Source organism: Argiope bruennichi, chromosome 5 (assembly GCF_947563725.1).
Source record: "Argiope bruennichi chromosome 5, qqArgBrue1.1, whole genome shotgun sequence".
NCBI classification, from domain to species: domain Eukaryota; kingdom Metazoa; phylum Arthropoda; class Arachnida; order Araneae; family Araneidae; genus Argiope; species Argiope bruennichi.
Genome location: NC_079155.1, coordinates 102,999,909 through 103,012,732, shown reverse-complemented (window position 1 = coordinate 103,012,732; position 12,824 = coordinate 102,999,909). Strand labels below are relative to the sequence as shown.

Genomic DNA, 12,824 nt, shown 5'->3' with positions numbered 1-12,824 from the left:
TTCGTTTAAGAGTTACGGAGTTCACTTCTACTCGAATCACCAGATAGACAGCCAGATTTTCTGTGAATGAATTTAGCACAGAATTTGATAGAAATTTACAAATTTGGTTGTAATTTCATATATTAAATTTCATTTGTATAGCTTAAGGTGTTTTTGAGTTATCGCTGTTTACTGATATATTGCCAAAAATGTGTTTTTAGGACCTGAGGAAATTTGAAAGATGGAATTTTTTCAAAATCTGCTTTCGTATTTTCTGACGATTACCATATTTCCAATTTATTTGTATGCAATCAAATAAAAAAGAATATAAAATAAGAAGAATTGAATGTCAAAGATTACACACACACACATTATATATATATATATATATATATATATATATATATATATATATATATATAATGAATTTTGAATCCTGTCGAATAAATAACATGTAACATTATTTTGGTTGAATCAGAATGCAGGTTTGAAGACATAAACGAGTCATTGTATTTTTAATTTCGTTTTATTCTCTCTTTAATATCCATCTGGGGAAAGTAATCTATTTACAAGCAGACGCAGCGCGGCACAATAGCAGAAGTATGAAAGAAGCGAAAAGAGCGAAACAAATGATCACTAGTCTTATATAATATAGGATTTCCGGCCACGTGCAGATGAAATGCATATTTTGACCTCTGACAAGGGCAAAGGTATCACTTTCATTTGATACATAGCACTGATGGCGCATTATTTTTACAAAGGGATTAATTAAACCGAAAGTGGAATTGGATCACGAAATAAGAGAATATTTTAGAATGAAGTTACAATGGGCTAAGTTAAGATAAAATTTTGGAAATTAATTTGGGTTAAATTAAGAGTTTAAAATATTATTACATATTATATATATATATATGTAAACAGGAGTTTAATGCATTAGAACCCCTCTGGTTTGCTTTTGACGAGCCTACAATCACAGAATAGCTCGTTATTTATTGTCACTTTGAGGGGCAACTCCAATCATTTGAAGAATCCTTTTAATGAACGTCTGAATGAATTTTAAGTTGAAAATCAGAAGAAAGACAAATGGCAAATTGACAAAAAAAAAAAAAAAAATCGATAATACGATGTTGCTTCTCTAATTTTAAATTATGTATTCCAGATTTTGAGGTTGAAATGGCGAAATTATTGCCCAGATGTGGTCTTATTATTGCATTATAAATCAGGGTTTGTTTGACTCGGAGTATCAAAATCTTGAGTTTATTACAATGAGATTAGTATTACTTTATTTGTAACATTGTTTTGTTTGCATTTCTCGATATATCTATAAAATTCAGAAATGCTTTGAAATTGCGTATGGTAGATTGCGTATGGATGAATGTTAGTTTCAGTACAGTATTTCAAAGTTAGGTTAGAGATATATTTTTGAGAAATTTGCAAATTTATATTTTATTTCTGGAACTGAAAAAGTAGCCAATGGTATCCATTTTTTTTGCTATTTTAAATAAGAGTTATTTTTTAGAATTAAAGAAAGAATGTTTTCACATCAAATTAAATACAATAGTAACATTTTCCCTATTAGTATCCTACGATATTATTAAGATAATTTCAAACTACTGTACGGCATTCAGACAACACCATGAAGATATTGCATAATATCTTGTACTAATAGAAATAATTTTCTACTATATGCAATATCTGCAATGAAAGAAAGTTGTTCGAGAGCCAACAAAAACCATATTGAAAAGTTTCTGGCTTCAGATGATTACACAGAAAATTCTTTTATACAATTAATGCAGCATTTGTCGATTTTATAAAATTAAAAATTAATTAAAAATCTAAGGTAATTAATTGTATCAAATCAATTAGACTAAATATTTTTTAAAAGAAAACAATGATCCATTCATTCAAAGTTTATTATCATAGATTATTAAAATTCATTAATATAATCAGTTCAAAGGAATGTTTATTAAAGGAAAGCTTTTATTTTTATATATTATATGTCACTTCTTGCATGTGTCAAAATGCGCACATTACTTCAGTTATGTCAACAAAAAAAATGAAACACTAATGGCTCGAAGATGTTACAGAAAATATCATATGAAAAAGCAGGTAAATTCAAATAATCAAGATTTAATGCTAAAAATTTATTTTATAAAACTTATTAGAGAACGAAACTATATGAAATAATTTAATGGATAACCACGGCAATATTAGAAATTTATTTCGTTAATGTTCGATTACACTCAAATTTTACGAAACAGATTTTCCAATTTTGAGTTAGAGTTGAAATGATGCATGCTAAATATTAACATACAGAACTGCCATTTAAGTGAGAAACAATAAATAATTACGCAAAAAAAATATTTCAAATGTTTTATTCTGTACAATTTTTACATGTTTGTTTACAAGGTCACATAGCAAAAGTTACAATTCTGTTATGAAATTTTATAATAAAATAAAAACTCTCTGAAATGTAACAGTCTGAAATAAATTATACCGCAAAAAACAAAAATTATGAAAATATGGCATATTTAATAATTTTCTGCACAAGTTATAAAAATTCTAAATCTTCTTCAAACATTCATTATAATTTACAGACAAAAGAGATTTAAATTATGTCAGATAAGCCGTTAAAAATTAAAAAAATATATATATAATCTTTTAATATTCTTTATATTTAATGAGATCCTATTGGAAATGGAATTCAATATTCACTTTTTAAAATTGTTTATTGGTGCAAACTTACTTTTGCTAATTCATTTATTTATAAAAAATATATATATATATAGACGATGTTTAGATAAGTAGGACTTAAACATGAAACATTCCATATACTGAAAAAAAAATCCATTCATGATTATATAAATACAATGAATACATTTCATGGCTATTCGTTGAAGATACATTTTAGCACAATGCCAAAGCAAATTGAAAAGTACCAATACTTGAACTTTTTTGGCATTATTCCAAAATGTTTCTTTTAACCCTTTCACAACTGACCCGGCGCAATCGGTCATGCAAATTCTATATTAGCGTACTGATTTCTTTTTCTGGATACGTGATAACTTGTTTTACATCATATATCCCTCATTTCAACCAGAAATGGCTTGCCAATATATAATTTTTAAGGCCGATTGGGCCGGGTCAGTAATGAAAGGGTTAAACATGGCCATTAAGTTGTGCTCATGACCCTACCAGTGAAAAATGATTGCAAAAGGCACACGAATGAAAATGAATGAGTGGTGGTGTTTGTTGCAAAATGGATGCTTGTTAGATGAGCGAGAAGATGGGGATGGTGACGTTGTTGAGCTGCTGCCGGATGACGTGTGTCACTTGGGCCTCAGCCACCGGGATGACTGCTTTAGGATCTTCGTTGATCTGATGAGTCAACAACATGGACAAAGCAGAGGTCAAGTTGCCTAACCCTCTTAGACGAACTGTCACGTGACCTAGCTTCCATATTTTGAGTCTGTAAACAGAAAATCAAACATTATTTTTAAACATTATTTCAAAATCATTATTTTTATTACAAGTTTATATTATTTAAGGCGTAAAATGCTTGGAGATCACATATAAACTGTAATAATTTTTTCTAAACTTCAACCGGGGAAATTTTAAATATAGACGCGTGAGCAAGTCATATCACTAACTCTCCGACCCGCCCATCGCCACAGGGATAAAAATTAATGACCGAACCGCCGCTACAGCAACACTGGCGGGAACTGTGGTTGAATCGTAAGGGTCATCACCGGCTACGGTACAGCCCTTCCATAAGGTAGTACGTCCCTTCATTGATGAAGGAGCCAGATCCTCACCTTTTTGTGTACCCACCAGGTTGGCGAGAACCCACTACCATGTCGGAAGCTTCTCATCCTCGCTTACGAAGTGCCCCTCGGTGGGATTAGAGGAGTGAGTAAATAAAGGACAAAAATGGAAATCAGGGAGCTTTTCATTCTAATCTGGGTTATCTTGTCACATTACAATTGATATCGAACATACATGCAAAGGAAAATTATATTCAAAGAATAATGTTGAACTAAAATAGGAAAGTCACATTTTTTATGTAGAAAAAATTAGAAGAAAATATCTTTTATCAAATAAATCTAATTAATCCTTTATACACTTTCAATATGATTTGTTTATACGTAGAAAATGGTTGAGTCTAGGATATTTCATTTAATATATCAAAAAATTCTTGCAAACTGCTGAAACCTGACATGCTTAATCCAGAATACAGAGCCATATAAATAAAAACAATAAATATGAAATAAAAATATTTATTTCAAAACACTTAAATAAGCCACTGTAATTTATCTCCAATTGTTAGATTGATTAGATTTAATGGAGAATTATTCAGAGAAGAATTATTAGGGCATCTTATATAGATTAGGCACTAACCGTAGAAATAAGATGTGTGTGTGTGTGTGTGTGTGTAAGTGAAATATTTAACAAGATTTTGTAGTTTTGAAATATTGTTCTTACAAATAATACAACTATAAGTGGAGTATCTTATAGCAAAGGGAATGATATTTTTGTGTCAAAAAAATTCAATACAATATCTATACTGTTTTAGAATTAATTATACAATCAAAAATATTAAGAAAATTTTGAAACAGAAATTATAAAAACGGATATTATTTCAATGAGGAAATTCTTTTCATATAGTTTTGTACAGATAATATGCAATAGCTTGACAAAACATTGGCCACTTATATCCTAACTGCTTGTGTCCCTCTCTGCTAAAATTAATCTTGATAATATAAATATGCAAATTATACCTGTCCAAACGCTGTCGAATATCGCCGTCTGGCCCGGTGAGCTGAGTGAGCTGCACGAGGACGATGACTTCTCTGATTCGGATATCCCCATCTCCGTTAAAGAGGAGCAGACGATAATCTTGAAGTACCCTGTATTTGAGATTCACCCTCAGGTTCTCCAAGCGAACAACCAAGCCAAGAGTTGTACTGAATACAGAAAAAAAAAATGAGATTAGCTCAATATTTTAAAATTATATACAGTATTAGTATGTACTATATACTAATATACTGTAGTACAGGTATATTTAGTTAGTATACATTAACTACAGATCTAAATATGCCCTTAATTATAAGCATTCAATAATATATTTCACTTTTTAAGAGTATTTTTCTGTGGTAGATAATTGCCACAACTTGATAATTTTGGTGATGATAATTTGGTTTATTGGAAATTGAATTATTCACCAAAAAATCATTAGTGCATGGAATTTGACACTGCCAATCTGAATTTTTTTTAATGCTGTAAAATCGAATACGCAGTTCATAAAACATCTCTATGGGTTCAATCATTTATTTAATCATCGAAACATTTTAAGAAAATTTTCAGTTAATTAGATGAATATCCACAATATGGTACTTCATTTAATATTAAAATTAAGTACCCATCATGACATTCATTTTTTGTACATAATGTTTGTACATATGGAAGTTGAGAGTTTTGAATTTCAGTAAAGTCTTTCTAATACAGAGCTCAATGGGTCGTAATATGGCTTCAATCATTTATTTAGTCACTGATGTTCCTTTTTCAGTTGATTAGATGAATATCCACAATATGGTACTTCATTTAATATTAAAATTAAGTACCCATCATGGCATTCATTTTTTGTACATAATATTTGTACATATGGAAGTTGAGAGTTTTGAATGCAGTAAAGTCTTTCTAATACGGAGCTCAATGGGTCGTAATATGGCTTCAATTATTTATTTAGTCACTGATGTTCCTTTTTCAGTTAATTAGATGAATATCCACAATATGGTACTTCATTTAATATTAAAATTAAGTACCCATCATGGCATTCATTTTTTGTACATAATATTTGTACATATGGAAGTTGAGAGTTTTGAATTTCAGTAAAGTCTTTCTAATACAGAGCTCAATGGGTCGTAATATGGCTTCAATCATTTATTTAGTCACTGATGTTCCTTTTTCAGTTAATTAGATGAATATCCACAATATGGTACTTCATTTAATATTAAAATTAAGTATCCATCATGGCATTCATTTTTTGTACATAATATTTGTACAGATGGAAGTTGAGAGTTTTGAATGCAGTAAAGTCTTTCTAATACAGAGCTCAATGGGTCGTAATATGGCTTCAATCATTTATTTAGTCACTGATGTTCCTTTTTCAGTTGATTAGATGGATATCCCCTGTCCGATAGTTTCCTTAGTACCGACTTATGTGCTCAAAACGGATTTCATGGTGATTCCTTATTATATGAAATTTGCTGCTGCATAATCGAATTTTCAAAATAGAATAAAATATCTTTAGTTTTGTTGCTCAAAGAACTGCTCCAAAGTGATAAATTATACTATTTTGATTCAAACTGCCGCAGAGTGTAATTAATTTAGATGTTTAATATATTGAAATAAAATTACTTTTTAAAGAAATTTCGCAGTAGCTTTTTTAGAATATTATACCCATAATATCAGAAAGATATTTTGAATTGTTAAGATTTAAAAGATTTTAAAACTTAAAATTTTTAAATCTTTTTTAAATAAGTAGACAAAAAAGCAATGGTACTGACAGCAGTTTTATATCAGTAATCACTCTTGAGAATCCTGAAATATAAATATCTCTTCTTTCTTATATTTTTATCACAGAAGTGAATTTTATATGGATATATTGCGATATTTTTAATAGTTTTAATATAATACATAGAAACTAAAATAATTATCCTACCGTTTTATTCCTTAAAAAAATTTTTTGTGTGTATGGAGTTTAAAGAAAAGCGTATTTTATACCTGAAAAAAATCTATTATTTTTTATTACAATGATATAGGATTTCGGATCCTCGTAAGCCTCAGATTCTTAAGAGCATAGTATATTGAAGCGCTCGCTTTCTCTTTGAAAGAGAATTTCTTACCACCGTCTCTGAAATTGCAACAATAGTTCGTTTTCTTAAGAAGTTAATATATAAAAATAGTTCTACTTGGGAGATAGCTATTAGGAGAATTTGTGCAAGAAAGAGAAAAGTCATATCATATCACATTTTCCGACCCACCCGAAAGCACAAGGATAAAAATTATTGAATGACCGGACCGCTGCAACAGCAACACTGGCGGAAACTGTGTTTCAATTCTAAGGGCCATCACCAGCCACGGCGCAACCCTGCCCTAAAGAAGTACGTCCCGTTATCGATGGACCAGACCTCCACCTTTTCGTGCACCCTCCAGGGTAGCGAGATCCAATTAATATACCGGAAGCATCTCATCCTCATTTCGAGGTGTCCCCGGGGTAGCACAAGAAAATGAAAAAGAGGCTAAGCTGTTACTGCAAGGTGAGTACTGTAATAAACGAAGCACTTGAATATTCAGTCAATTGTACTTAAAGTAAAGAGGACAATAGAAATCTCGTTCGGACGTTCGAGGAATTCTGGCGGTAGCCGAACTTTCCTTCAATGGCTGTTTCAAACACTTCAGTACTGAAAGAGCTAAATCATCATGAATTAAATTTCTACCCTTAAAAATTTTTCTTGCATGATTTCTGCGAAAAGTGACGGTCTATCGAATACATGCGGCACTAAAAAGATGTTTTTTAATACTGAAATGGTTAGAAGTTAATAGGCAACCAGACAAAATGGTGTATAACAAGAAATAACACACATACACACAAAGTTTCGTTGCCTTTTTTTTATTCGCAGAAAGTATAAAATACTCTTTGATGACTAGGATAAAAAGTAATAGAAATGATCTTATCAAAATTTCTCTAAAACAGGTGTTGTCCTTCCCTGCTCTTCCCTTATTCCACCTCCCCACAAAATTTGCGGACCTCGGGCAAGCTTATAAACGCCGTGAGTGATCAGAATTTCATTTTCACGTTTATGAGCGTTTTGTGATTCGTACGAAAATGAAGAAAATTGAATATACTTTTCGGATGTCTTTTTTGTTTCGCTATATAAATAACAGGAATGCAAATACGTTAAACAAATTTTACTTTTTTGAACATAGCAATGAGTTGAGTTTAAAAGGATTAATATGAGCACTGCCGAAGATCTATCAAACCAACGGAAGTGCTATTTCCTTTTTCGCATACTTCGTCTCTTTCGTAGTTCGCACCTTTTTCTCATATCGTCTAATAAAGGTGTTATGCCTTCCGTGTTCCCTGCATAAAATTGTTGAATTTAAGCAAAGTAGTGTTCTACAAGTGCTCGGATTTTTAATTCCAGAGTCCTACATATAAGAGTTCTGTGTTTCGTGGTATAGAGAGAGAGAGAGAGAGAAAAAAAAAAACGGTATAAATTTGGAAGCCTTTACTTTTTAGCGAATAAAACCAAAAATTTACACGCAACTATAATTTTAGTAACAAAATCACGTACCAAATTTACTTTATCTAAATCGTCGCGTTTTTGAGTAATAACGTTCACATACGTGTGTATAAGTTACATACGATCAGTCTCGGATTAATTTATTTAGAATTTGATAAAAATTTCAATTCCAGAGGAAAATCTTCACATCAGATATTATTTATCCACTTCTTTGCATTAAGCAGTTATAGCGTTCACTTGTACTCCCACAGACAGATAGAAAATCTCCCCATGATTGAAGTTCTCTCAAATCTGATAGAAATCAACACATTCGGTGTAAAGACTACCTATTAAATTTCATATTTAATTTATCGAGTATACATATATGAAATTAGTTTTTTGGGCTTAAAAGATCTGAAATATGGAGATTCGCCAAAAGCAAAGTTTATAACTATTACAACACTTTCATGACGATTACTTGCTTAAATATTTGTGCGACGATTATATTTCGTACATGAGAATGCACAAGTGCCGGTGTCCTGGCATAAGGGTAGCGCATCTTCCGCGTGATCTGGGCGTCCCGGGTTCGAGTCCCGGTTTGGGCATGGTTGTTCTTTTTGTTCTATCTGTGAGATGAGTAAATGTGCCCTCCTGTAAAAAGGGGATTGTTTGTTTGTTTCTTATGGCACTTGCCACTGACAAGCCCGCTGTTACGAAGACAGCGATTTAAGCCTGAGGGGGAACGTCTCTTATTTTTTATAGCAGCGCCAACTAGGGCCAAGAGTACGACTTTGCCACTCACGCATCATTCATTCGCTTGCACAACCCCTTTTGACAGGAGGGCACATTCACACATCTCACAGATAGAACAACAGAAGAACAACCATGCCCAAACCGGGACTCGAACCCGGGACGCCCAGATCACGGGGAAGACGCGCTAACCCTATGCCAGGACGCCGGCGTAAAAAGGGGTTGTGCGAGCGAATGAGTGATGCGTGTGTTGTCAAGTCGTACTCTTGGCCCAAGATGGCTCTACGATAAAAACAAAAGGTGCTCCCCCTTAGGCTTAAAGCGGCTGTCTTTGAACAGCGGGCAAGTGCTATAAGAAACAACAACAACAGAATGTACAAGTAGAAATATTTAAGTGTACAATGTACTTCAAGAATGCAATCGAAATATTGTTTCTTGATGCGTATTTATCTTACCTTGAGTTCGTACATTTGACGTAAGCATTTTTCCTCCTGGAAATGTTGGAGGCTCCTCTGATACCTCCATTATACAAGAAGATGGTTAACATGTCATCGATTTTGACTGTCGTGTTAGGGAATGGGATAGGTTCCTGCGATAAATATAGAAAATTTATCATAAATCAAAAAGTTTTAGAGTAAAGAAGTAAAATTCTCGATCCATTTCATTATTTTTATATCCCGTCCAATATTGTTATATATTAGCTTTGCCTGGATTTAAAATAAATTTTCTAATTTACTTTATGTTATAATATCAGGTCTCTTACCTCTTTCGCTTTTTTGTTCGCCAGAAAAGTATATAGGATATTGATAAATTAAAATAGTTAAGCCATAAAAAAATTAATAATTATGATTTTTTGTTTTATCTTTAAATATTTTTTGTTTGGAAATGTCAAAATATTTGGAAATTATTAGTTATTTCGTATAATTTTACAAATTACCTAGATGTTGTAATTATTTTTCAAAAATTATTTGGACAGTTTTTAATTTATTTTGGAACTCAAAATATTATCTATTTAATTCATTGTTAATAAAGGCATGATCACGTGCTCACAAATAAATGTTTTTAATATTTTCAGTACTTGAAGTTGAAAACTCTTTAGATTTCAAATAATACAAAAACGCAGTATCATGGTGAATTTTCGGACGCGAAATTAATTATAAAAAAATGTCAAATTTAAACAGTATTTATTATGAGTCCCTTGTTTTAGTAACTTATCAATTTAATTTCGCATTTAAACAAATTTCAACAAAGATAATATTTAATCTATTGATGATTTATCTCATTTTATTTTCTTATTTTATTAATTTTGTAAAAACGTGTATGTTTGTTTCTTTTTTAATATTATATCGCTGAAAAAGTGATTAAAGTAGTAAAATTCATGAAGAAATTAACCATAATTAATAATTTTCGATTTTTTTTAAAAAATTAAATAAACGTGCTTAATTATTATGATGAGATTATAAGAAAATATTAACCTTCAATCAAATATAACTTCGAAAGCAAATATAACATAATATAACATAAGAAATAAACATAATATTTTTTAAAGGAATTCTCCGATGGAATATAATACAATCAATTAAGTTTGCAATATACTATAAATAAAAATAATTCATTTTAATTCCTTTAGTTATTTAACAACGTTAAATTCATTCAATTTGCTTTATAATTAGTTAACAATCGAACGTTGCCGGCGTCCCGGTTCCCGGTTCGGGCATGGTTGTTCTTCATCTGTGTTCTATCTGTGAGGTGTGTGAATGTGCCTCCCTGTAAAAAGGGGTTGTACAAGCGAATGTGTGAGTGTCATCTTCATATGAACTAGAAGTCAGACTTCTGCCCTGGGTGCTCAGGAGTCTTTACCCTCAGTAGCTACTGCAACCCCTTTCTATGGTAACGCGGACACAACATCATCATCAATAATCGAACGTTAAATATAAATTGTACTCTTAATATTTATAATTAATTGAATTTGTATTTTTTATATTTACTTGGTAATTAATAGCGTTATTTAATGAATATTCCCTCAATTCAGATTCCCTAGGCGGCTACCTAAACGGAAATCTGACACTTGCGTCATTCGTTCTTCATTGAACTTTCATTCTAAAGAAAACCATTCAAATCACAGCATGGCGGAATTTTTGAGAAAACAAGAACGGTGGTGACTATGCATTTCGTGAACTTATTTGAGCTTACCAATACTGAAATTGTAGCAGATTGTCATGAGCGAGGATAGAACCTGGGACCTTGTGGTTCGCAGCTGAGTAACAAGACCTCAAGACAAATGTAACACTCGTGTCTCGTAGTTGTTATCTGGCTTATAAGCTTTTCACTACAGTACTCTCCCTCCGGTGAATCGGAGGTGAGACGAACAAATGGCTGTTGAGTGGTGATGTATTAGCTGTTGAGTCTAATGCGCCTGTACTCATTTGAGCATTTGAGTAGCGCCAAGCGTTTTGGCGAGCTTGTGTGGGTGAATGATTGCTTTTCCTGATGCTGTTGCGCCAAGTGAATCTGACGACTTTGGGTTGCTGCGTCAAGTGAGTCTGACGACTTTGGGTTGCTGTGGGTAGATGGCGCCACAACAGCTGTACGAAGGTTGAAGTTTCATCGTCCTAGGTCACCAATGTAGCTGATTGTTATGAGCGAGGATAGAATCTGGGACCTTGTGGTTCGCAGCCGAGAAACAAGACCACAAGGCAAAAGTAATACTCATGTCTCGTAGCTGTTATCTGGCTTATAAGCTTTTCATCACAATATCAAGAATATATATTACAAGAGTTTATGTCTCAACAAGAGATTATTCACCTGAAATCGGATGAGACGCCTTCCAAATCTGAGGAGGGTGTCGACGTACTCATCGAGTCCTTCGCCATTTTCACAAGGAACTTGCCTCTTGCGACGCCGACTCCTACCCTCGGAGAGTGGTTCTTCCTCGTGGTGTCTGGGCTCCTCACTCACAGGCACGAAAGGGGACGTGTCTTCTACAGGGGAATAAAGTGAATAATTTAAGGAGTCGGAATGGAAGTTTCTCTTTGGAAGTTCTAGACATCGCGAAGCAAGAACAAAATAGACAGACATTTTCGCTTCAGATATTTTACTATGAGATTCTGATAGGGATTTCTTTGCCACGTGTCGATATAGGACAAGGAATCTGAGGTATCTTTAAAAGAATGTCGTAAGCATTATGGAATTTTATCCCTTCGTTCTGAGAGGGAGAAAATGAATAGTCATCAGTTTTCTAGAAAACGTGTTATAAATAAATAAATAAAAAAAAGCGGGAATTGGATCAGGAAATAAGAAAATATTTTAGAATGAAATGAACATGGTTTAATTTAAGATTAAAATTAGGAAATCAAATAGGATTTAATTTAGATTTTAAAATGTCATTATACACATACATATATATTTAGAATAGGCTCTCCATAGTCATTCATCGGTTCAGTCTCAGTTCTCTCTCAGTAATTCTTCTTTTGTTTTCAAATGGATGGGTGGGAAGTGAGAAAAGAATAAAAAAAAATCACTTGATATCATTATCAATCATCTCGGAGAAACGTAACCAATAAGTCGATGATCAGATTTCTTGACGTTTGTAATAAATATAGAGCACAAAATTTTATAATAATGTATTTCGTATAATAAAATCAAGAATTGCCAATAAAAAGTTTTTTTTTAAATGTCATGCATTTTACTGACTAAACTCACTAGGCATTCTTTTCATTTCAATAGTCATCTGGTTTGATAATTTCTAGATTATACACAGACGATGAATGTGTCATTTTATTGAAACAATCAAAGTTGTTAAATCATCTA

The 12,824-nt window shown here is 32.2% G+C and overlaps 1 protein-coding gene across 1 annotated transcript in view; it reads right to left on the bottom strand.

Annotated features, from left to right (window-relative positions):
• Positions 1–2,663: 2,663 nt before the first annotated feature.
• The window catches only part of LOC129969021 (uncharacterized), a 38,611-nt gene continuing 28,450 nt past the window's right edge, over positions 2,664–12,824 (bottom strand). Inside the window, exons 5-8 of the mRNA XM_056083417.1 lie at positions 11,820–11,995; positions 9,470–9,603; positions 4,758–4,943; positions 2,664–3,448 (exon numbers count right to left, since the gene is read on the bottom strand). Of these exons, the coding sequence (XP_055939392.1) occupies positions 3,250–3,448; positions 4,758–4,943; positions 9,470–9,603; positions 11,820–11,995 (695 nt within the window). The 3' untranslated portion in view covers positions 2,664–3,249. The remainder of the gene's footprint in view (positions 3,449–4,757; positions 4,944–9,469; positions 9,604–11,819; positions 11,996–12,824) is intronic.